Here is a 22,106-nt window from a genome sequence, read left to right on the forward strand (position 1 = left end):
GAGAAGTTGGGGGCAGGTTCCAGGAATCATCCTGACTGAGCAGCAGCTGCAGATGTCTCTTCAGCATAGCCTCTATCCTACAATAGTTCCTTAAGGGGGATGTTCAGATTACAGGAGCTTGCACTGAAAGAAAAAAAAGAGATCTAGAAATCAGTGTTCTTCGAAGTATGGCTACACTGCTGCCAGAGGATGTATTCGTATTTGAGGAGTACCTGGCATGGGAAGTCTGATAAGCCTGGAAAGGAGCTAACAACAGCTTTTCCCACAACACAGACCAAACAAAGGACTTCTGTGTAACTCCTGAGGAGTGCTGGAGAACCTCTCCACACTGTGGAGGCAGTGAGGGCACTCGAGCAGCCCAGGGGTTGCCATCTAGTGAGGCTGCATCTTTGATCTCCTTTGTGCATGTGTGGGCTCTTTTTGTTGGGTTGTTTCCCCCAGCTTGAATAGCGCAGGCACTGAAAACATCACCTAACAGTCTCACTCAGAAACACCCTTGGGATATTGTTTTCTCCTCTGAAACACTGAAGATCATAATCTTAACCATCTGCAAGAATAAAAGCTTTTCTAATTGAGCAAGATATTTTGGTTTTTTTGATGCACTTTTATAAGGAGTCTGTCCCTAAGGACTAAAGCTGATTCTTTTTAGCTTTTCTGTCTTAAAAGAAGTGTGTCCCTTTGAAAGGAAATGGGTTCTGTTTGGTTGGATCGAGGTCAGACTACCAAACTATTTCATTTTACAAAGCCTGCACTGAGTTCCTCAGAAACACTAAACTCCATTCTGTTGCTGGTGTATTTTACACATACTGCCTAATGTTACTGGAGATTTTGATGGGAAAGCATACATGTGTTAATAATTTTTCATATACAGTCAAAGATGATAACGGGGGATGACAAGAACCCTTGCTTCTCATTTTAAATGAAGGAATCTTAACCTTTCCTTAATGGTGGCTTACTGACAAATAAGTAAGGGTTCACCATGAATAATTACTACTGTGCCTCGGTATTTTGTGACTTAAATGGTCTGGGTCTATTCCAACGCCACTTTCAGAAAGCAGAAAGATTGCTTTTTTTGAAGTGTTTTGAAACAGGCTCATTAACTATTTCATGGCCTGATCTTGGGAAAGCTCTAGTACAGCCTGGCCATCGATGATGAGTCATCTTCATTGAGCTTACATAGTTGATCAAACAGCGTTAGTGAAAAAGATACATCAGTTTATTGTAAACTCTTTTTGTTTTCTGACTTTTTAAATAAACTGCTTTTGGCAACAGTGCAAAAACTGAAGGTCATTCTGCAACAGGAGGAAAAAGGTGGTGGAGCAATTCTGTAGAGACATCCGAGAAATTCAGATGAGAATGTGAGAGCTCAAGCTTACAGACCTGACTATATGAAGTGAGAGATGGAAATGCTTTTAGGATAGCTTTGTATCAGCCAAAGAGGCTGGTGAACACTTGCTTAAAATCCAGTAGTATTTGTAACACATCTACATAAACAACTAAAAATAGTGTATTATAATGAATGCCCTCTCCCCAGTTCTGTGTGGGTGAAGATTGGCAGGGGACTGCTGAAAGGTGATGCTGTGAAAGATGAAGATGTTTTAAAATAATTTTCAATACCTCACTGTAACCCTGATTATCCCCTCCCTCACTGGCAGAGAACTACTTCACCAGCCTGCAGGTTTTCAGCCTTTTATGCTTTTTGGACCCCCTCCATAAGAAATGTAAATGTACTGTCAAAGCCTTATTTTTTAGGGTTGCTATGGTTGTAGTCCACAGACCTATGGTTGTCCAGAGAGCACAGACTCAATGTCACTTCATTGCTGTCAGTGGAAAGTATTTTTAATTGCTTGAATTGGCCAGTGTGGGATTTGAGGAATAGGCAGCATTTCCCAAATGATCCGTCATCTCTCCTTCTTTGAAACGGGGGAATCACATCTCATTTATACAATCTGTATCACCCTCCCAGAGGCAGCTAAAACTGCAGGATTTACCCTGTGCTCCCTCCAGGTATTCCCCAACAATGTTGGGCATATAAGAAAAGGTAGACTGGTCTGTACTGAGGGAGGGAGGAGAGGATTCAGGATTTGTAGTAAAGGGTTCTGGTGCTCCTGTTAGTGCATGTTTTGTGTATTAGGATGTCTCCTGGTGGGCATTTTAGACTGCTTCAGCCTTAGCAGCTAATTGTAATTCAGTCTGTGGGCTCTGCTGAACAAATTCTGGCAAATCCTGCTGTGCCAGATCAAGAGGTGACTGTCTCCATTTTCTACGCGGTCTCTTTGCTGTAGGTGCCATCCCTTAGTTATATGCTGAAGGGAACTGTACCTGTGCCTCCTTCACTACAACCTGTAATCAGTGCCCAAGTGCATCTTCAGAGAGGGTTTGGAGTGAAGTGGGTGCTGTTTGGCTTAGCCCAGGAATGGCTGGAAGTCAGCTCAGCCGTTTCAGCCACAGCTAAGTGAAGCAAATCTGCTGTCAGACTGGGAGCGAGTTAAACCTGAGACACTGGGTGACAAATCACTTTGCTGGTAGCTGTAGATGGGGAATACAGACTGCTCTCTCTTGGAGAAGCTGGGCATAATTGTTACTAATTTTATTTTTGTTCAGCTTCATAAAAGATAGAGGCCCACTGCTTCAACCCTGTGTACCTCCACAATGGTGAAAGTTCAGTGAATGACTTTTAATTTGATGTTGCCACAATACTCTTCAAACAGAAGAATCCTGCCTGAGAAGCTGCTGCACCAAAATGGTGGCACAGGAGAGGTGGTGGCCTGGATTTTTTTCCTTTATTCTTAATTGCAGAATGTGATACAGGCTCTTCTGTACCACAGGGTAAAGGAGAAATTTATAGGGACTGATCCCCATGACTGATTTCAATGATGTAGCAGACATGACCCTTTCTGTCTTCCAAACCTCATAGTGAGGAGCTTGAGCTTGTGCTGTGTGCGCTCAGGACTCTGCTCTGGGTTCAGGCGGACACAACACTCCAAGGTGGCATTGAGAGCTGTTCTGGACCCCCCCCCTTAGCATGACATTCTTATTTCCTTCTCTTCCCACCTCTCTTTGATGTGCTCAGCTCCCAAGTTAGCCAGAATGTTTATTTGGGTATTAAGGCTGAGCACCCTGAAACATGATGGAGGTTCATAGCCAGTCTGTGAGATCTCTGGACATCTCAGTGATTTTCCAGACCAATCTGCAGGAGTTACAGATTAAAATAACATTTAGTGCTCTGACTGCTGACTGTATGAATACAGCCTGGGTGACTATGAGTTGGCCTGGACTCTGGCAGATCTCGTTTAAATAATACCAGCCAGTGTTACAGTTCTGTGATCAAATCCCCTCCCATTCCAGCAATCTCTTCCCTGTCAGTGGTTTGTCCTGGAGTAAACAGCCCTGTTATTCTCAAGATACAGAAAGCAGAGATCAGAGGGGTAAAATTGGGTATGAAGTTTAAATGAAGAGAAATTCCATCCTTCTACCACCATTTTTCATCATGTGTGGGTAACTAATAAGGAATTTTTTGCATAGTAACGCCTCACAGTAGAACTGGGCTTCAAAGAACAGCTATAATTGCTTCTATGCACTCCAATAATTGCATATAAATCAATTACCAGCATTTTAGGTATTTGAACAGCTCGCTCTATGAAGAAAAAACCTTTCTTTCCTGTTTAATAGCCAGACCTTTAGCTTCTTTGTTTACCCACATATCTGGGACAAATGATTCAAACTCAGTCATTAATTAGTGATTTTATCAAGATTTTCCTTTCAGGATGGAAAGGTCAGCACACCCTTGAAGTGCCAGCAAAACAAATGTCTCCCATTTGCACATGAAGTCAGGGCTTGGGAGGAAGAAGCCTCAGAACATGACTTAAAGGGTAGAGGCTTAATTTGGGGTGGCTGCTTGTAAGAACATGCCTGGTGTGCCTAATACAAATGTGATGTCCAGACATCCTGACTTTCTTCCAGAAGTCTGTGGTTAATACTTGTTTATGGCTTAGATGACCCTTCACGCCTAGAGCCAGCTGACAGAACACCAGGCACAGGGGCTGAAGTAAAAAGTCAGGCCAGAGGAGGATGGCCCTGACTTCAATATAATTTATTTTTATTGTATTGTCCAGAGCCCCTCGGGTTGTCAGAGCCACACGCTGGTTTCTGGATGCTCCTGGAGATGAGCCAGTGCTACAGCCTGTGGCAACTCCAAGCAATGTGCTGTCTTGGCCAATGGATGGGCCCTGCCAGGGAAGGAAGAATGAATTTTACTACAGGACAAATGCTACCTGGCTAATCCAGATCGATTGGAATTATAAATAAGATAAAATTTTGGTTAATAAGAGGAGAGACATGAGTGATGAGGCAAAGAGAAATGAAGGGTTTTTTTCCTGGCAGAGGTAATTCAGATATCAGGCAATTGCCAGGCTTAGCATCATGTTTGGATGACAAATTAATCCCTTCTGAGCTTGAAATAGGTATTAATATTGCCACATTATTACATCTCTTGACACATTTTTCTTGTGTTTATGCTACTTTTATCACTGGTTTCAAATCACCTCATTTTTTAAAGGAAGGACAAAAGAATAATTTAAGAATAGAGACTTTTCTTGCTGCTGAGAAAATAACTGGGAGCAAAGAAATCCCAGACGAGCTGCTAGAAATATCCTTGCTTTAAATTAGAAAACAAAACACAGACAGTAGCTAAAGTCCCACAATATTCAACTTGAGTTTTTCCTACACCAATTTAGTCTCTTTCACTAGCTGATGTTCCTTGTAGGGCCGGCGCCCAGCAACTCCAGTTCCAGTAAGTATTCCCTCTGCGGGAGATTTTTCTTGTACGAAACTGGACAAGAAAAGAATTTTCACTGCCACTGTTCAAGTCCCCGGTGAAATTTGAGGTACGGCCGACAGAACCTTCTCCGCTGGGAAAAGCTGCGCATCGAAGTCCTCTACAGTCCCCAAGCGGTTCCCTCCGGATCCTACACGGCGCGCACACAGGGCGCGGCCTGTGGCCGGGAAGTCGCAGGGCGGGCACAGCCTCGCTGCCAGGAGAGGCTCCCGCCCCCCTTGCTGCGCTCCCGGGCCCCCTTCCCTTCCGCCCCGGCCCCGCAGGGAGTGTGGGCTGGCTTCGGCAGCTTCTTCGCCTTCGGGGCAAGCGAAAGCACAGCCCGTGTTCTACATGGAGGGGCAAAGGAGATCCTCACCCTTTGGAGAAGCCAGTGAGAAGTGACTTTGCTGTGACGAGTCGCTGCCCGCGGCAGCGTGTGCCTGCTCCCGCACAGGTCTGTGCAGGGTGACAGGGTGACAAGGCGGCAGTGCCCCTGAGGGACCGAGCGTGCAGGCTGTCCCACGGCGGGCTTTGGCTCTCCATGGCTGGCTGCTGTGGGAAGGAATGATGGGGAAGAGCCCCTGGCTCCAGCTGGCCCCCTGCAGCCCAGGGCCCGTGGGCTAAAACTGCCCCAGAGCTGCTGGCCATGGATACCAGGTGGAAGGGGGCTGTGCTGCCTGCCCCGGGGGCCGAGGGCAGGCAGAGGCAGGAAGGGTGACAGCTCAAGTGGCAGTGCTGCCTCGCGTCCCCGTGTGGGGCACCCGGGTGAGGAGACAGCTGGGAAGAAGAAAGGAAGCCCTGCAGGAACTGAGACACGAGAGCAAAGCTGTGGAAATCTCGATGGAGGCCGGAGAGGAGCTGCTGTCCTGAAAGTCTCTCCCCAGTACCAAGGAGTCGACGCTGCCCTCTAGCAGCCGTCCGGCTGTGAGCAGAGGAGGGCACAGTGAGTGTTTCCTGCGGTGAAATCACACGGCCTCGTAAACAACAGAATTGCTTCCAGATGGAGAGTTTTGCAAGGTATTTGTTTGCAGGAGCTGGAAAAGGAAGATGGATTGAAGATGAACAATCTCACACTCCATGCCACAGGTTTTTCGATAGAATGAAACCAATGTGTGCACTATCACAGTAAAATAGTTGCCTGAATGACCTCTCCTATTTGCAAGGAAGCCCAGGTGGAGCCTCCATCCTGCTCCAAGCAGCTTTTTGTTTTGGTTCAGCAGGCTCTCTTCTTCTTGAGCTGCGTACTGCCCTGCCTCTGTAGCCTGGTATCATTCCCTGTTTGTTCTCTTGGCCAAGGACAGAGAGGTCTTGGGGCTTTTGGGAAAAGATAAGGCTCTTTTTTTTGAGGAAAACCCATCTTTGTGGCAGGCAGAAGAGGAGCACCAATGGCAGGACCACTTCCCACACAAGATCACTTTCTGTCTTGCACTGTCACCCAACAAGAATTTCCCTAAGGAGCAGGACCACTTCCCACACAAGATCACTCTGTCTTGCACTGTCACCCAACAAGAATTCCCCTAAGGAGCCTACCCCAGCATTTTGGACCACACATTGGTGTATCACGGAAGTGGCAGGAGAAGATGCCCACTCGTGAACCCCCAGGATTGACCCCTCTGTCCTGAGGGGAACACCTGCACCTGAGCAGCCTAGGTGTCAGTCCCCAGCTGAGCAGCACAGCTCAGGGCTAATGTCTGTGCCAGGCACTGTCCCCCAGCAGCTGTGCCCTCTGCTGCACAGCGTGTGACCTGGTGGGGAGCACAAACTGAGGAGAGGACTCCTCCAGCTGTGTGTCTGCAGACTGCTGCCAGCATGGGAAAGCAGCTCCTGCAGGACACCAGGGGGGCAGCAAGGGACAGAGCCTGGAGGGAGAAGTCTGTCTCAGAAGGACCACTGGTTGGAAAGGAGCTGGAGGGAGACCTTTTCCAAGGACTAGGTTCTGTTGTCTTCTTGTTTCCAGGACTGGGCTCTATGTAGCACCTGAAAGAGCTGCTAGGAAAGGGCCTTTTCAGACTCCCAAGGGGCAGGTGGAAGGAAAAGAAGGGAGCAGCAAGGATGGAGGAAGAACCTAAGAGAACAAGTAATATGAGTGCTGGCTTCTGGAGATGCCTGGTGTGTGCAGGTTTTGCTTTACCTATCAATCTGCCTTTCATTTCAGCCCAGAGATTTTCTTACTTTTACCCTCTGGTTCTCTTTCCCTGCCACTGCCAGGAGTGAGTGAGCTTTTTTACAGTTGTTAACCAAACAGAGATGGTAACAGCGGTCTGGGCTGAGCTCATGGTATGGGGAGAGGCCACAGGCTCTGGGGATCACTCCACGTATGTCTCAGCTTGTTCAACATCCTGGGCTGTTCCTGGATTCCAATGAGAAATGGCTCAGACACTTACAGGAAGAAGGGTCCAGGTATGGAAAGCACCTTCAGACTTCCCTCCCAGAAGCCATTTGCTTCTCCAGAGAAACTGGGGTGAAGGTAACCACGTCCCTGGAGTATCACTGCCTCTAAAGAGCAAGCAGGGGCTGCTGGCTCTGTCTGTCCTCATCTCTCCAAGGCATAACAGATATCAGGCAAGTCCAGAGGATAAAAGGAGGCTCCTGCTGTGGCAAGAGCATGGCTTGTTTGGTCCTTTTTTTGGAGTCACCATTTGTCTGGTCAAGATGAGTTGGACCAGAACTAGTATTCTGAAGAAAAAACTGTGCTTCTGCAAGTCTGATTTCTAGAATAGTGGCAGAATTATGACTTTCAAGCCATCTGTCCTAAAGCGTTTTGTCTTTGGCTTCATAGGTGGAGGCGTAAAGCCTTGTTGGCTGTGTTTGAAGAGGAAGACTGTCAGGTGACTGTCATGAGATCCCTGTACACTCCCTGATGCTCCCAGGCTGTTCAGGAAAATGTCTTCTCTTCTGAGCTTCACCTAGAAAAGACATTCCCTCTTTTTTATTTTTCCTTTTTTTTTTTCATTCTTTCCAAACACGTGGGATGTCAAGCCCAGAACCTTAACACACAGAAAGGTGAAGCCTTTAGCTAAGCAATGGGGAGGTGCATGGGAAGGAGAAGAAGGAAGAAACTAAAAGAAGTTGTATAGACACCTTTCTGAAATAAAGAAAAAGGAATTTCTGCCCTGCTACCTCCCTTCTCAAAAGCAGAGTTCTTTCCAGAAACCATGAAAAAGGCAAGGAAGCCTCAGTTTCAAAGTGTCTTGCCCAGGAAATATGAGTATTTGTTAGTGTCTCTCCCTGAACCTGAAATGTATGTGGTTTTGGGGGTGTCCTGCTCTCCAGCTCAGCTGTCCCCCATGTGTCCCTTCACTCTTGTTCCCTTGAAGGGCCACCTGAATTGAGGAGGGGAGGGGGTCTGTTGTCCCCATGGGGTTGAGGGAGGTTTTGGGGTTTGTTTCCATGGGGTGTGGCAGATGCCAGTGCCAGGCTGTGTGACCCATGCACCAGTTGAGACTCCCCAAACATCAGGGACTTTGGAAGCAGAAAAGAGCAGTGCTTCCCAAGTGTGCAGCCCTCCCAGGGCAATGCACACACTTCCCATTACATCCAGAGAGCCACAGGCAGAGCGTGGCTGTCATGTGTGAGGGATGGCCACGTGGATTCGAGCTTCCTATGGGAACTCCCAGTAGCAATGGGATTCTGTGCTTCTCAGGTGGCCCAGGTAGCTTATCCCAGGGCAGCTGAGAGCAGGCAGTATGTTAAGCAATCAACAATCAGCAGTGCTGACTGACTGGGATGGGCTGCAGCCAGTCTGTCTCTCTCACTGGAGTACCCACTGCCCACCCTGAACTCCATTTTATTCCCTACTGACATGCTCCCCCAGACAAAAATCAGTGGCAAGTAAAAAACGACTTGGATTCATTTACTTTTATCATTCTGCAAGCCTGGAGTTGCATTATATCAGCAATGACATGGGCCACAGGAACTGATGGCAAAAAGGAGAGAACAGTTCTCACAGAACATTATATATTTTGTGTTTGCATGGCTGTGGGGGGCCACCTGTAATCGTCAAGAACAAACGAATCGTAGTCAGGGCTATACATGAGCTGTTTCACAAAGGTTTCCTTGTCTGCTGGCTCGGGGTACCAAGAAGCGAGGCCGTGCTTGTAGGCCCAGTCAACAATCTGCAAAAAGATAAGCAAAATGAGCTGCTGAAACAATGCTGGCATGTCATGAAGCTGAAACCAACTGCAGTTTGGCCCCATCTGTGTTTTCTCTCTTCCCTCCTCTCAGAGTTGTGCAGTTTTTGCTTTCTTCTCTTTGTGAGTCAGCTGCACTTCACCCTCAGTTGGGTGAGGAAATGCAAGCTGCCTGCAACCAGTGGCTGGTAAGAAATGCAGACCCCTGCCCTGGCAGAATGGTCGGGGTGTGCAGGTGAAGAAGGAGAGCAGCCCTTTGGCCAGCTCTGCTCACACCTGTGGGTGCCTTGGCTACACTTTGCATCCATCAGTAGCTCTGAGCAGGCCGAGGAGATCCTCAGTGGGTGTCTCTGAATTACAGATCTGATATATACAGGGCAGTAAACCCATAATTAGACAAGCCCAGATCTGGAATAGTATTTATGTACTTTTAGGTCCTTACTAAATACAGGAGGAAAGGTTCCAAAATAGCAATTTGGAAGCGAAAATCTTTTGGCAACTTGAGTCATGTTTGAATTTGACTCTAAACCTCATTTTTTGAAGTCCTGAGGACTCACAGCTTCAAGCAATAAAGCAGAGCTTTGTGAGCTGTGAAGCACCCCGAGTCAGAATGTATTTTTCACATTTGGGTTTTAATGATGGAAGAAATCAAAGCAGCAATTATGGCCGGAAGAATTCCTGAGAATGGTTGCTTTAGACTTAAGAATAAATTGAATTAAAAAAACACAAAGGAAAAAGGATGCCAGGGCAATTCCTGTCCTCCCTACCATGAAAAGTGGAAATAAGAGTGGAAATACTCACTTTCACAGCAATTTTGAGAGACACTTCTCTGATGCTGTCCAAAGGGGGATAGAGTCTTCCTTCTGCAAGATTCTGCTCTGTCACCTCAGCAGCAATAACCTAGAAACAAGAGAATGGTAGTTTTTAGGGATGGTCTCAAGTACATACCACATTCCCTAGCATTACATGGTAAGTGGCTGAAACCACAGCAGCACTGGGGCTGGGACTAGTCCTGAGTGGGAACTCGTGACCTGTTCAAACACATGTGTACACATTTCATTACAGACTTCAGACTGGAGCCGGAGTGGGGAACTGCTGTGTCAGGGCAGCAGTTGTGGAGGAGAACCTTGTCATGGCTCCTGCACCTCTGTAGGTGTAATGGAAGTGTGAGCTTTCCCTGAGCCAGGAGAAGGCTGCAGCTTTTTGCTGAGGCTGAGCCATTTCCCCTCCACGCATTGTCCTGAGTCAGGTTCTTTAAAACATCTGAAGTAGATACATGTGCCTCTTACCACCTTTTTTACAATATCAGTTAAATGTCAGTTGGAAACCTCTGCTGTGATGAGGAAGATTTCATCAGAGACGTGCCGGACTCCGCAGGCAATGACTCCCAGTGCCACTCCTGGGAAGACATAGGCGTTGTTTCCTTGGCCGGGGAAGAAGGTCTGTCCGTTGGGTAGGGTTACCTTTGGGAATGGACTCCCACTTGCAAATATTCCCCGGCCCTGATCAAAGAGAGAAAGAAGCATTCAGATTCAGAAGAGAAGACTTAGATTTTTGCTGCTCATCATGATCTGTGCTCAGGGTTGCCCAATCTCAGTCAGCAGAGGCATCTCTGCCAGAGCCACCTCCAGCTGACACTTTGGGAGGACCCACCCCCCAGAGCCATGATCAGGGCCGTGGAAAGGGCCACTGAGCACTGTGTGTGTGTGTACTGCAAGTGCTCTGATCTTGCTGAGGAGTCTTCCTACCTCTCTATCAACCATTTATGGAGTGTGAAGAGACACTGATGTGAGATAAAGTTCTGGGGCTGTGTGATTGCTCTGGCCATAGGCAGGTGGTGGGGACGGCAAAGGAAAGAGTGAGACAAGGGCTCCTTTCTCATGCCAAGTCAATCCACATGATTGTAATTCTTCAGTGACATTGGGTCTAAGATGGGTGATGAAATAGTTACATAAACAACTAGGTTGGCAAAACACAGGAGACAGAAACTGGGGAGGATGGGACATCTCAGACAGCTGTGAGTGAAAGAGGCAAGCACTTTCTTTAGAGGATCACCAAGTAATTCAGGCTGGTAGGGACACAAATTCTTGCTCACAGCAGGGTCAGCTATGAAATCGGACCAGGTTGATCAGGGCTTTACCCAGTCTCATCTTGAAAACTTGCAAGGACAGAGACTACATGAGCAATCTTGGCCTCGCCCCCTGCTCCACCTCCTGACCCTCCTCACAGCGTGAAAGTCTGTCTTGACGACCCCCTCGAATGTGTCTTACTGTAACTTATGCAGGCTGTCAGCTGTTTGGCCAGCCCCACGGTGGTGTCCTGGGTACAGCCACGGCTGTACCACGGTACAGCTCCCCAGGCTGAGCTGCGGTACCTGGGTGAGGCGGTAGCACTGCTCCGCTGTGCACTCCGCTTTGCTTGTGGGGTTGCTCAGGGCGAACACGATGGGCCTCTCATTGAAGGCTGCCATGTCCTTCAGCAGCTTCTCAGTGAAAGCGCCTGCGACAGCTGCGACACCTGCAACAGCAACAGCAGTGAGGTGGTGCTTTCCCACTGTCTGACTTCAGTGCATCGGGCTGGTCCCTCTGGGATTGGGATATGAACTGTGGGAGGGAATGGGCTTCATCTCTGGAGATGCAGGTGGCAATGTTACTTTCTCATCTGACGGTGAGATTAAAAGCCTGTCTCAAAATAAAGCCCTCTGCTCCTCCAGGCAGAGTGGACACCAGTGTTTTGGCCAGTCTCACTCCCAAAGACCTGCCTGAGGTGCCTGTTGTCATTCTTGTCCTGCCCAGCCTGGTGGGGCAACGTTTGTTGCTTGAGAGTCCCAGATCCTACCTCCCCCAGCACCTCCCTCTACAGCCCTGTCTGGAAGGGCTCCTACAGCTCCAAAAGTGAGGAAGCCTGTGCCCCATAGTTAACGTGAAAAGGATATGGAGAACTCAACTGACAAAATGAGGATGAAAAAAGCTCATTTTGTTTTGACTAGGAGAACAAAAGGAGACTCTGGAAGAAAGACACAAACTCTCCTAAGAACTGAATTGACAGGAAAAGGTTATATTAAGTGAACTCCACCTATAACTGCTGTAGGCTTCACTTTCTGCACAACTTCTTCCAGTGTGTCCACACTGGGGTGGTCCTGGGCAAACATTTCTTTCTCGTGGTTCAGGTGGCTCCTGCCCTGTGAGAAAAAGGGAGGAGTCAAACTTTGGTCTGTTGGCAAAAGGTGGACACATAACATAGTAACTCATCTTCAGTTCATTTCATCTCTCAGCCCTCTACCTAAAGCAGATTCCACATAGCAGCACCTCAGCATCAGCCAGTCAGGCATCGAGCTGCTGGTGTAACGTCACACTGGGCCGGCCTCTGCTCCTCTCACCCACTGAAGTACATTGACTGTGTGGAGGAAGGACCTGGCTGCCATTCACTTGTACATAAAGCACAAGTCTCCTCAAGTCTGAGGAGAGACAAGGGCAGAGGCCCTGGGGACACAGGGAGTGCAGAATGGAGCTGAGCGAGGTTGGGTCACTGAGCAGGGCACAATGTTGCTGTGATAATGCCCCATATGATGTGCAAGACTTCCAGCACTGCTTGAGGCCATGACTAGCAGGGTACCCTTCCACTTTAGAGGCCCAGCCCAAAGCGTTGCCTTTAGGGCAGCCAGTGCTGCTGGCACATTCTTGTCACCATGAGACCTAGTCCTCTGAAAGCAGGAGCAGCAATGCTGACACCAATAAAACTGCAGTCTTTACTTAGGGCTGAGCAGGGGTCCAAGGTATCTGCCTGCTCTGGCCTCTCTAGCTGGCAGTGGATGGCAGGGGAGTAGGGTTCAGCTCTGGAGACAAATTCACCTTCACAATCAGTCCTTTGGAGTCCACCATCCAAATTTTTTTGATGGCATCCTCTCGTGAAACTCCTTCCTTTTCCATGGCCATGAGGATGAGATGAGCTATTCCCATTGCAGCCTGGAACACAGAATGTAACTGCTTCATTGGGATATCATTATCTTTTGGGGGAAGGTTTTAAATGAGATGTGGGTTGGGTCATCCCCCAGCACTGCACAAAGCAGGGAGACTGTCTGCTCCAAGGCTGTACAGTGCCAAGGCTGATTTTAGCATTGTAGGTGCTGCCATAAATAAAAACCCTCACAATTATTCAGCAGAGCAGGTTGCAGGTCAGGCTGAAGAAGCAGAGGTGGTACCTTGACAAGCAGGGGCTGTCTCCATAATTTAAACCAGCTGCTGCAGGGGAGGAAAAGAGGCAGACACTTAAAAAATGCTGGTGGCAATGCCAGTACAGAGGAACTCAAAGCCAAGCGGGACTGCTGCATCTGAAACATGGCCACGGGGAAAATCTTCTCCCATTCCTGCCTGGGAAAGCAGCCCTGGACATGCTGTGTGTTTGTGGTCCTACAGCTGTGCCTGGCCCTCCTGCCCAGATGGGGACTAACAAGGCAGGAGGGGCTCTGTGCCACAGAGATGGTGACCAGCACAGATGTGTCTGCCAGCAGGTGGAGAGAGAGTGAGAGCAATCTTTGTCTCAGTGAGGGATAGACAAATAGTAACAGATCTTCCCAAAGTCTCACAGGTGGGTGAGAACTGAGACAGGTCCTGGACCAACACCTTTAGTCCACAGACCAGGCTTTGGAGGCTTCTTCTTCCTGCTCTCTCTTTGAGCAAAGCACCATACAGGTGACCTGGCTTCTGCCATGGGGCACTGACTCCAGAAAGCAAGGTTGTGTTCTTACAGTTTTCTGAGTCTGAGTCCTTTAGACTCTGCTGCTAAAGAAGTTCTGGTTTACCCTAGACACCAACCCTGAGAACTCAAACCAGCCTCCTTAATATTCCTGCAGCACCCTGCCTCATAAGAGACTTCCCTAAAGGTACTTAAAACCCCACTGACACATGGGCATCCTTGTAGTATCCACAAAGTCTGCCCAGGACTCGTGGGCCAAGAGGTCACTGAAAGACTGTTGGTAACTTCCACACAGCAGCAAGATCCACCTGTGGGGCCCAATCCTGCCCAGTGACAAGGAACCTGCTTCTGTGCTTCATCCTCATGAAGCCAAGCCTTGCAGGAAGTTTCACAGTTGACTTTTCTCTCGCTAAATTTGAAGATGGAGCTTATTAAGGTACAAACTCAGGAACATTCCTACCTCTCCAGCTCCCTGGAAAACAAACTTCTGGTCAGAGAGCTTGTTCTTTGTGATCCTTAAGGCTGCAAAGATGCCAGCAACTGCCACAGACGCTGTGCCTAAAAGAGAGAAACACCATGAGATGGACATCCTGGCGAATGCATTATCTACCCTGCAGATATACTGTCAGAAACCTTGTAGGAACCATTCTCTTAGATTCTGTCACTGAAGGATCAGAGTGCCTTCCCTATGCTGAACTATTAACGTTCAAATTCTCCTGCAAGGCTGGAGAACACAAATTTTCCTCCATGTAGAGTCAAAGGGACATTGAATTCTAGAAGCTAGAAGAAGTTAATACCTAAACAATACCTAACAATACCTAAACTCACAAGGGTTTAAGATGCAGGTGACTTCTCTAAGGTCATATAAGACCTCTGTAGCAGAGCAATGGTCTGACCTTGGGTGCCCTTGTTACAAAATACTCTGGGATCACAGAATTACCATCCTCTTCTCCTATTTACCTTCACAGCCCAGCATCACCATTTTTAAACTCCCCCAACACCCTGATACCCTGACTCACAGCCATCACACCTTTCTGCTAAACATTAAGGAGTCACTGGGAACAGGAATCGGTCCCAGATTAGTGAGAAACAATGCAGTAAATGGAACAGAGTCGTGATGTTGCAGCCACTGTGATATCTACAGCTTTCCATCCATTAAGGGGGGAAAATGTCCAGACCGAATAACCTGCCTCTACCCCACATAACTCACACATAAATCACATGCAGCATTCATCTAATGTCCTGTCCCAGGTGGAGGAATATGGTGGAAATAAATTAAATAAGGCACAAGCTAATAAGGATTCAGGCACTGGCAGTATCTCAACTCACCTGGGCAAGCTGGATGCAAGTGTTAAAGGGGTCCTGGGAGTGAGGGAGGAAGTTTGATCACAGAATATGTTAAGTTGGAAGGGACCCATAAAGATCATAAAGTCCGTTAGTTTTATTCCTTAGCATTTGAAAGAATATCAGTTTGGATATGCCCCAGTTTTGATCTGTTCCCAGCTCTAATGCTGGTCTCTCCATTCTCACCTTTAGAAGCTTTGTGAGAAATCAGGGAGTCCACAAGTCATGAGTCTTGTGGGGGTGGTCATGGCTGGGGCAGACAATGACAACTTTTAGGCTAATACACCTGATTTCACCAAATTCCAGCATTTCCTATTTTCTTGCCCGTGTAATCAGCCAGTGCACCAGGGTTTCAAGTACCCAGTGCTTCAGTGAGGTCCCCTGCAGGGTCCTTAGGGCCTGCGGTGCTGCAAGGCATCAGGAGCAGCCTGGCTGAGAAACAGCAGCTCCTGAGCAGACATGACCACGAGCAGTGACACCAGCAGATGGAGCTGCCTCATCTCGCAAGGACCCAGAAAACAAATTCATCTTTACCCGCTCCTTTTCTTTTGTGCAAAAGCCACAGGCAAGCTAGGCATCTGCTGGTATATCACTGGGGAATGATTCACTCTATTTCCTAGCAAGCAGAAAATCTAGTGAGGGCACAAGTACTCTGCCAAAGAAGTTATTTTATTGATGGGACTTATCTTGTTTAGGAAACCTATATAAGCTACTCTGACAAAGAAAATCTTTATAGGTCAGACCAGAAGTATCTGTCAGTACAATCTGCTCACCAACATTTTGTGATTATAATTCAGATGAGTTTAGTTCTCCAAAAACTAATAATTAGCCTCTCTTAAGAGTGATTCTGGTTTAGCAGAGGTGACAGCGGCCACACTCCTGCAGCAGATGTGGTGTTCACACTGGCACACCAGTACAGAATGGCAGCATCACTTCACAGAACCAACCTACCTTTGGGTTGGAAGGGACCTCAAAGATCATCTGGTTCCAACTCCCCTGACATGAGCAGGGACACCTTCCACTAGATCAGGTTGTTCCAAGCCCCATCCAGCCTGGCCTTGAACACTTCCAGGGATGAGGCATCCATAACTTCATGAGGGCACTGCAAGCATTCATGTCTTAAATACCAGACTAGACTGATGGTTGATGGCTTTGTAAGCTTCTCTCTTGCAATGAATCACTTGAGACACTTGCTTCAGCACCAAGGATGAATTCCCTTCATCAGCTCAGAATAGTTTGTACCATTACATTTCCAGAGCCAGACCATCTGAGTTCAGCCAGTTTAAAAGGGAGTTGATAGGGAGGGAACCAGCCACTGAGTGCCCTGTTGTTTCAGTATTAACGTCAGACAACTGAAGGAAGTGTACAAAGGATTTCCTCTTGTTCCTCCTGCACTAAATCTCTACCTTTTAGCTCTATTTAGGGTAGTGTATTTGCATGGTGAAATGTCAGGAAAATTACAGAGGAAGAAAATGAACATCCAAGGAATTTAAAAGAACACCAGATAATTGCCTAGTTTTTAGATTTTGTGTTTATGGGCGTCACATAACCAGTCCATGCTCATTGTCTCTGTTTTGGTAAGTCTATAATCAGCAGGACTGCTTGGCGTGCTGCCATGACAGCTGCTAAGGATGGGAGCTCTCTAAACAAACGTGTATGATCCTGCTCAGGCTCATGGTAAAGCGTCCACCTGAACTGGGTCAAGTGAAATGCACCCTAGAAGAGTCACTACCACCACATTTTTTAAAGAGAGACAAGGTAACTGGAATACATGTAGACACTTCTGTTGCAGACATCTCTTCTGTGCAGGAAGGAATTCCACCCTGTAAGTCTGAACTGAGAAGAAATGGAAGAGACCAGGGTCCCCCAATTGTCAGCAATGCCAAGCTTGTGACATGCAGTAGAGTAAGAACATCTATGTGTACACTTACTCATGTTCACACACTATCTCCCAGGCTTACTTTGCACAGATCACCAAATCCCTGTGTGGGTGGGAGTGGGGAACTGATCAGAGTTGAAAAATCAGAAGTGAAACCATTACAGTGTGACAGTGTGGCAGGTCACTGCATTAGCAGTGATAGATGCCTGGAAAGTATTGAAAAGAGAGAAGTGTAACTGCAGAAATATCTTGTTTCTCTTGGTCCTGACCCAGGCGAAACTGCTTTATACCCTGTGATTGTTAAGAAGTCTGATGGGACAAATGCTGGTATTTGCAAACCCATTTAAGTGGGAAATGCTCTTTAGAGATTCAACAGAGGGACTTGAGGTACTTTTCAAAGGTGTCACTAGCAGGAATTTGACAAGTGGTGTGCATGGAAAGAAAGGGGGCAGGGACTCAGTCTGCAGAGCAGAGACCTGTGGGACTGGGTGTGCCATTACTCATCCCCTGCACTTGTACTGCAGCTCTGACTAACAGCAGGGCTCTGTTCAGCTCTGCCACTCCTAATCCTCCTCTCTCGTTCCAATGTGTTTCTAATCCCTCCACGTCTCCCAAATTGCATCTCACCCCCATTATTCAAGTAATAAAGTTACTGTACCTTGGCCTTAGCTCAATATTTTTCTTTGATAATTACAATTTCTGAGCATGGAACAACAGAGCATCTCTGTGGAGAAGAGTTCACAGCTGGTTCATGTAAGGAATTGGCCAATCATTGTCCTTCAGTTCTAAAAGAATCACAAAGTCAGACTGGGGCGGGAAACTCCTCACCATGGCAAGAAAAAACCAGCCATCCTTCAACACGTTGGTCTATCTGTTTTCCAAACAGACTGAGTGCTGCTATTGTGGATAACAGCTTCCCTAAGTAATTAGCAAGAGCCAGCTTGGCTGGTCTGTATCTGAGGTGAGATATGGAGGGGTACGGAGAGAAGAAAGGAAAGTGCTTGCAAATCATCCTGTCTATCCAAGATTCAAAGTGAGTGCTAAACATGATACCACAAAATAGCAAGCAGGCCTCGGGACCTCACTGGGAAGTCCACAGCAACAGAAACAATACAAAAAAGAGGCATTTAAAACTAAGGCACACTCAGGAACATGGCCATTTCTGCAGGAATCAATCTCTGTCACTCAGGCACATTCAGAATATTGTAAAACATTAAGGAAAATGATGTTCCCCTTCTACTACTGCAAATGAGAACAAGCCCCAGTAGATGTCAGTGGAGGTACACTGGAGCATAACCTGAGGAAAGGATCTGCTCCACAGCATCGGATGGGAAAGGCTGCAGCAGAGAGGCTCCCATTCCCGGGGACCTGACCCTTCCTCGGAGCAGGGAGAGCAGGCAGAGGGGCGAGCAGCTCTGCTCATGGAGTTATGGGCAGCGTTGCACGAGTCACCAGGGAAAGCGCTGCCCAGTGCCGATGTCAAGGCTGTGCCGTGGGTGACAGCAGCCAGTGCTAAGCAGGGGACACGGGGCAAAGTGTGGGCTGTGTGGGCGCTTGGAGGCAGGAGTCTGCTCATGCTGATGGCTGCTGCTGCCCTATCACCTGTCCTGGAGGGCTGACTGAGGTGAGCTGAGCATCACCACCATGCTGAAGCCTTCTAATAGCAGCAGCAATGGGAACATGCAGCACACCAATGCCTGTTTCTTCACCCAGCCTGGATGGGTGATTTCCCCTTCTCCACAGTACATTGGTGGAAAAGATGACCAAATTCAGCCTGATCTTTTATTTTTGACTCTTGACCTGCCTGCTTATACTTCACCCTGTCAAAACTATGCCAATATGAGGGCCCGGGGAACAGCAGACTCTAGTTTAACAGCTCCAGCAAAGGGCAGCCAAGGAAATATATCTAAATTTATGGATGAGGAGGAAGCCTAAGGCTTTTCCAAATTCTGGTTCACATTAACTCCCTGCAGCAGTTCCGCCCATTACTGGAAAGCAGAGTGGAGCTTGTCCAGGTCCACTCCAAATGCATAATCAAAAGTCAAACACAACAAAGCTAAAGCAAAAAACTGCCAAAGTGTTTGCAGCTCAAGGTCTTCCCCTCCATGGCTGTGGGCTAGTGTTACCCTTACCCCAGAGGGCTTCTGTAAGACATTAAGAAAATAAACCTAGAAATGGTGCAGAGTTAGTCAACGAGAAGAGCACTAAAATGCAAAGCACTGATGCACAAGGAAGGAACTCACTCTCTTCAGGGTGACCCAGAAGAGGTGGTGGCATGGAGAAGAGCTGCCTGACAATGGAGAAGCCTAATGAGGCCATCTCTAGGTTCCTTCCACTGTAAAGTGCTTGGACTATACTGTGCATAACCTTAATGATGGGATCTAACCACAGCAGCAGTTCCCTCCCTCCTGCCTGTACAGTGCCAGCCTGCAGCCACTGTGCCAATACAGGCCGAGCCCCCTCCTGCACCCACACAGGCAGAGGCTGTCAGGCAGCTGCCAGCACTCTGCAAGAAAGCATCCTCATCCCCACAGCAGCACTGGGGGCTCTGTGGGTGCTGTTCCATACCAACAAGCTAAACCAGGTCAGAGCACACCCTTTCTTCTTTTCATTTTGCCTCCTTAGCCTGGACTTAAAAGATCACAGACAGCTTAACAGAGAGGTGACCTGTGCTGTTCTTCACTACAAAGGAGGAGTTGGCAGTGGCATCCAGTGAACAAGAAAAACAGCAAACAAGAAAAGCAGGAGAGGAAAGGGAAACAAATGTCACAATTCCCAAAAATGACAGAAGATGTGGGCCTGATCTTTAGAGTTCTGCACTGTTAAGCCCAAGAAATGGAGGCCCATTTACAGCCTGAAGTCCACACTGTTCTGACCTGGCTTGTGTAGCAGTCAGTGTGTGAATTCAACACAAACCCAGGAGCTGGCCCTTACACAGTTAATGCAGCAGCACCAAGGGGAAATGCAGCAGCCTCTTCTGCTGTGGGGCACAGCAGGTCCAGAGGGACTGTTAATAGTGAACCTCTACAGGACTGAGAACACCTCCCCATCTCCAGGCTGGGTAAATCCCCAGGGAAAGCAGGCTGCTCAGGAGCTGCCTGGCAAGACATTGCCTGCTTTGTTCCACAGCACGGTATCGTCCCGCGCTCCCTTCCTATTGTGCTTCCCCCTCCTTAGCTTCCTGTGATAATTATCGATGCATTTGCCACGCCAGCTGAAACAACAAAGTAAGATACTGTACCATTTTAATCCGCTGAAATTAGTTACTGCTGAGCCAAGAACTCACTTCTCCTGCTTCTCACAGCACACGGAAACGTGCCTGTGAAACAGGCCTCGTTTGCACATGATTGATTTCCAGTTTGCCCAAGTGTTTGAAGCTGCTCAGATTTGTGGCACTGGAGTCAGCCTGTTCCCAGCCTCAGCTGAGATCTGGAGCACTGTTGCTTCAGGCCAGGCACTGCTTCCTGAAGTGTCTTGGGAAGGTTATGGAAAGGTTATCTGCTAGGATAATGAGAAAAGGTGATTGGTGGGTCAAGAGATATTTTGAGGCTCATCAGCCGTCACACATCCTACAACCAAGGAATCATTGCTCTAATGACTTGGAAAAGACTCAGACATGTTCTGTGAAAGGGGGGATCCTGAGCATTGCCTGCAGACTACTTTAGATAACAGGGTTTATGCTTTTGTGCACTGTTCTCTTTGCCCTGCCTGTATGTGTGAAAAACTTTTGAATGACACAATCCAACACAATTAATTAAGTAACACTTCAAAGATTTCTTCATTTTTCTGCAATTCTGACTTAACTTGCAGAACTACTTGTGCTGTTCAGTACTGAGTAAGCATCACAAGAAGCAGTTAAGTTGGTCAGGTATGATTTGTCTTGGGAGATCCATACTGTTCTCATTCATCTTCATGTTCCTAGGTGCACTTCCAGAAGATTTGCTTTGTAATCCCCAGATACTGAGGTTAGGCTAGCTGGGTTAAAATTCCCTGGATCTTTCTTTTTTGCATTTCTTGAAGATAGGTTTGACATTAGTCTTTTTTTCAGGAATGAAGAATCTCCTCAGTTACCATAACATTTCAAAGAGTAACTTTGTAATGCCATTGGCCACATACCTCAGATGAATCTTTAGATGCATCTTATCAGGTCTCACGGACTTTGTCTTTTCAATAATCCCTGCTAAATAGGCAAAAGTCCATAGAGAGCCTGTAATTTTGCATGTCTAAAGTTCTCATCATGGAACTAGAGCTCTGTGTGCTTTCCTTGATCTGCATGAGGCCTTTGAAATAATCTCCCAAAACGTCCTTGTAGCCAAACTGGAGAGGTACAGACTGAACAAGTGGGTGGGCTGGTAGGCTCAAGGGTTTTGGTCAGCGGTACAAAGAGGCCTGTTTAAGTTTACACTATGTAAGTTCTCATAACAATCTACATTATAAATCAGAGTGCACTCCCATAAAGTTCATGGCTGATTACAAATTTGGGACAGTGATTGATACAGTGGCGGTATGACAGTCATTCATAGGGATCTCAGCAGACTGGAGAAATGGGCTCAGGGAAACCTCATGAGGGTGAGCAAAGGTAAATGCAAAGTCCTGCAGCTTTGCAGAAGAAAACTTTGGGGTAGTGGTAGACAGCAAGTGGAAGATGAGCCAGCAATAAGCCCTTCCTTCTAGGGTACAGAAGGCCAACAGCCTGCTAGACTGTGTCAACAGAAGTCTAGGCAGTAGGTCAAAGAAAGTGGTAACTTTTTTCTATTTCAGCACTTTTGAGGTCATCTCTAGACCAGCATCTCCAGTTTGGGGTTTTCAGCACAATGACAAACTGGAGCAAGTCCGGAAGAGGGACACAAATATGACCAGAGTGTACAAAGAGGGCTGAGGAGCCTGGGTTTGAAAGGGCTTGAGAAGTCTAAGAGGGCACCTAGTTTCTGTTTACTCTGTTGGAGTGTTTGTAAAGAGGCCAGATTCTTGTCAGAGGTATACAACAAAAAGATGAGGGGCAATGAACACAAATTCGATCTAGCAAAATTCCAATTAGCTATGGGGAAAAAAACGCACAAGGAAAATGAGAAAACTTTGGAACAGGTAGCACAAAGACACTGTGGATACCCATCCTTGTAGATACTGCAAAGTATTTGGCTGGACAAGGCTCTGAGGAACTTGAACTAATATAAAATTTGGATCTAAGTTTGAAATCACCCTTTATTTGAGTGAGGGCTGGCTGATGTCCAGAGGTCCCTTC

At 47.4% G+C, this 22,106-nt stretch overlaps 1 protein-coding gene across 3 annotated transcripts in view; it reads right to left on the reverse strand.

Annotated features, from left to right (window-relative positions):
• Positions 1–8,648: 8,648 nt before the first annotated feature.
• ME3 (malic enzyme 3) overlaps positions 8,649–22,106 on the reverse strand; it is a 118,988-nt gene continuing 105,530 nt past the window's right edge. For 2 of the 3 annotated variants that reach the window (XM_032099110.1, XM_032099111.1), the window contains exons 8-14: positions 14,102–14,199; positions 12,798–12,911; positions 12,022–12,127; positions 11,321–11,463; positions 10,275–10,448; positions 9,748–9,846; positions 8,649–8,931 (exon numbers count right to left, since the gene is read on the reverse strand). In XM_032099110.1, the coding sequence (XP_031955001.1) occupies positions 8,770–8,931; positions 9,748–9,846; positions 10,275–10,448; positions 11,321–11,463; positions 12,022–12,127; positions 12,798–12,911; positions 14,102–14,199 (896 nt within the window). In that variant the 3' untranslated portion in view covers positions 8,649–8,769. Of the gene's footprint in view, positions 8,932–9,747; positions 9,847–10,238; positions 10,449–11,320; positions 11,464–12,021; positions 12,128–12,797; positions 12,912–14,101; positions 14,200–22,106 lie in introns of those variants that run through there. The other variant, XM_032099112.1, reaches the window with a different exon arrangement.

The sequence above is a fragment of the Corvus moneduloides genome, chromosome 2, assembly GCF_009650955.1.
Source record: "Corvus moneduloides isolate bCorMon1 chromosome 2, bCorMon1.pri, whole genome shotgun sequence".
In the NCBI taxonomy this organism is placed as follows: domain Eukaryota; kingdom Metazoa; phylum Chordata; class Aves; order Passeriformes; family Corvidae; genus Corvus; species Corvus moneduloides.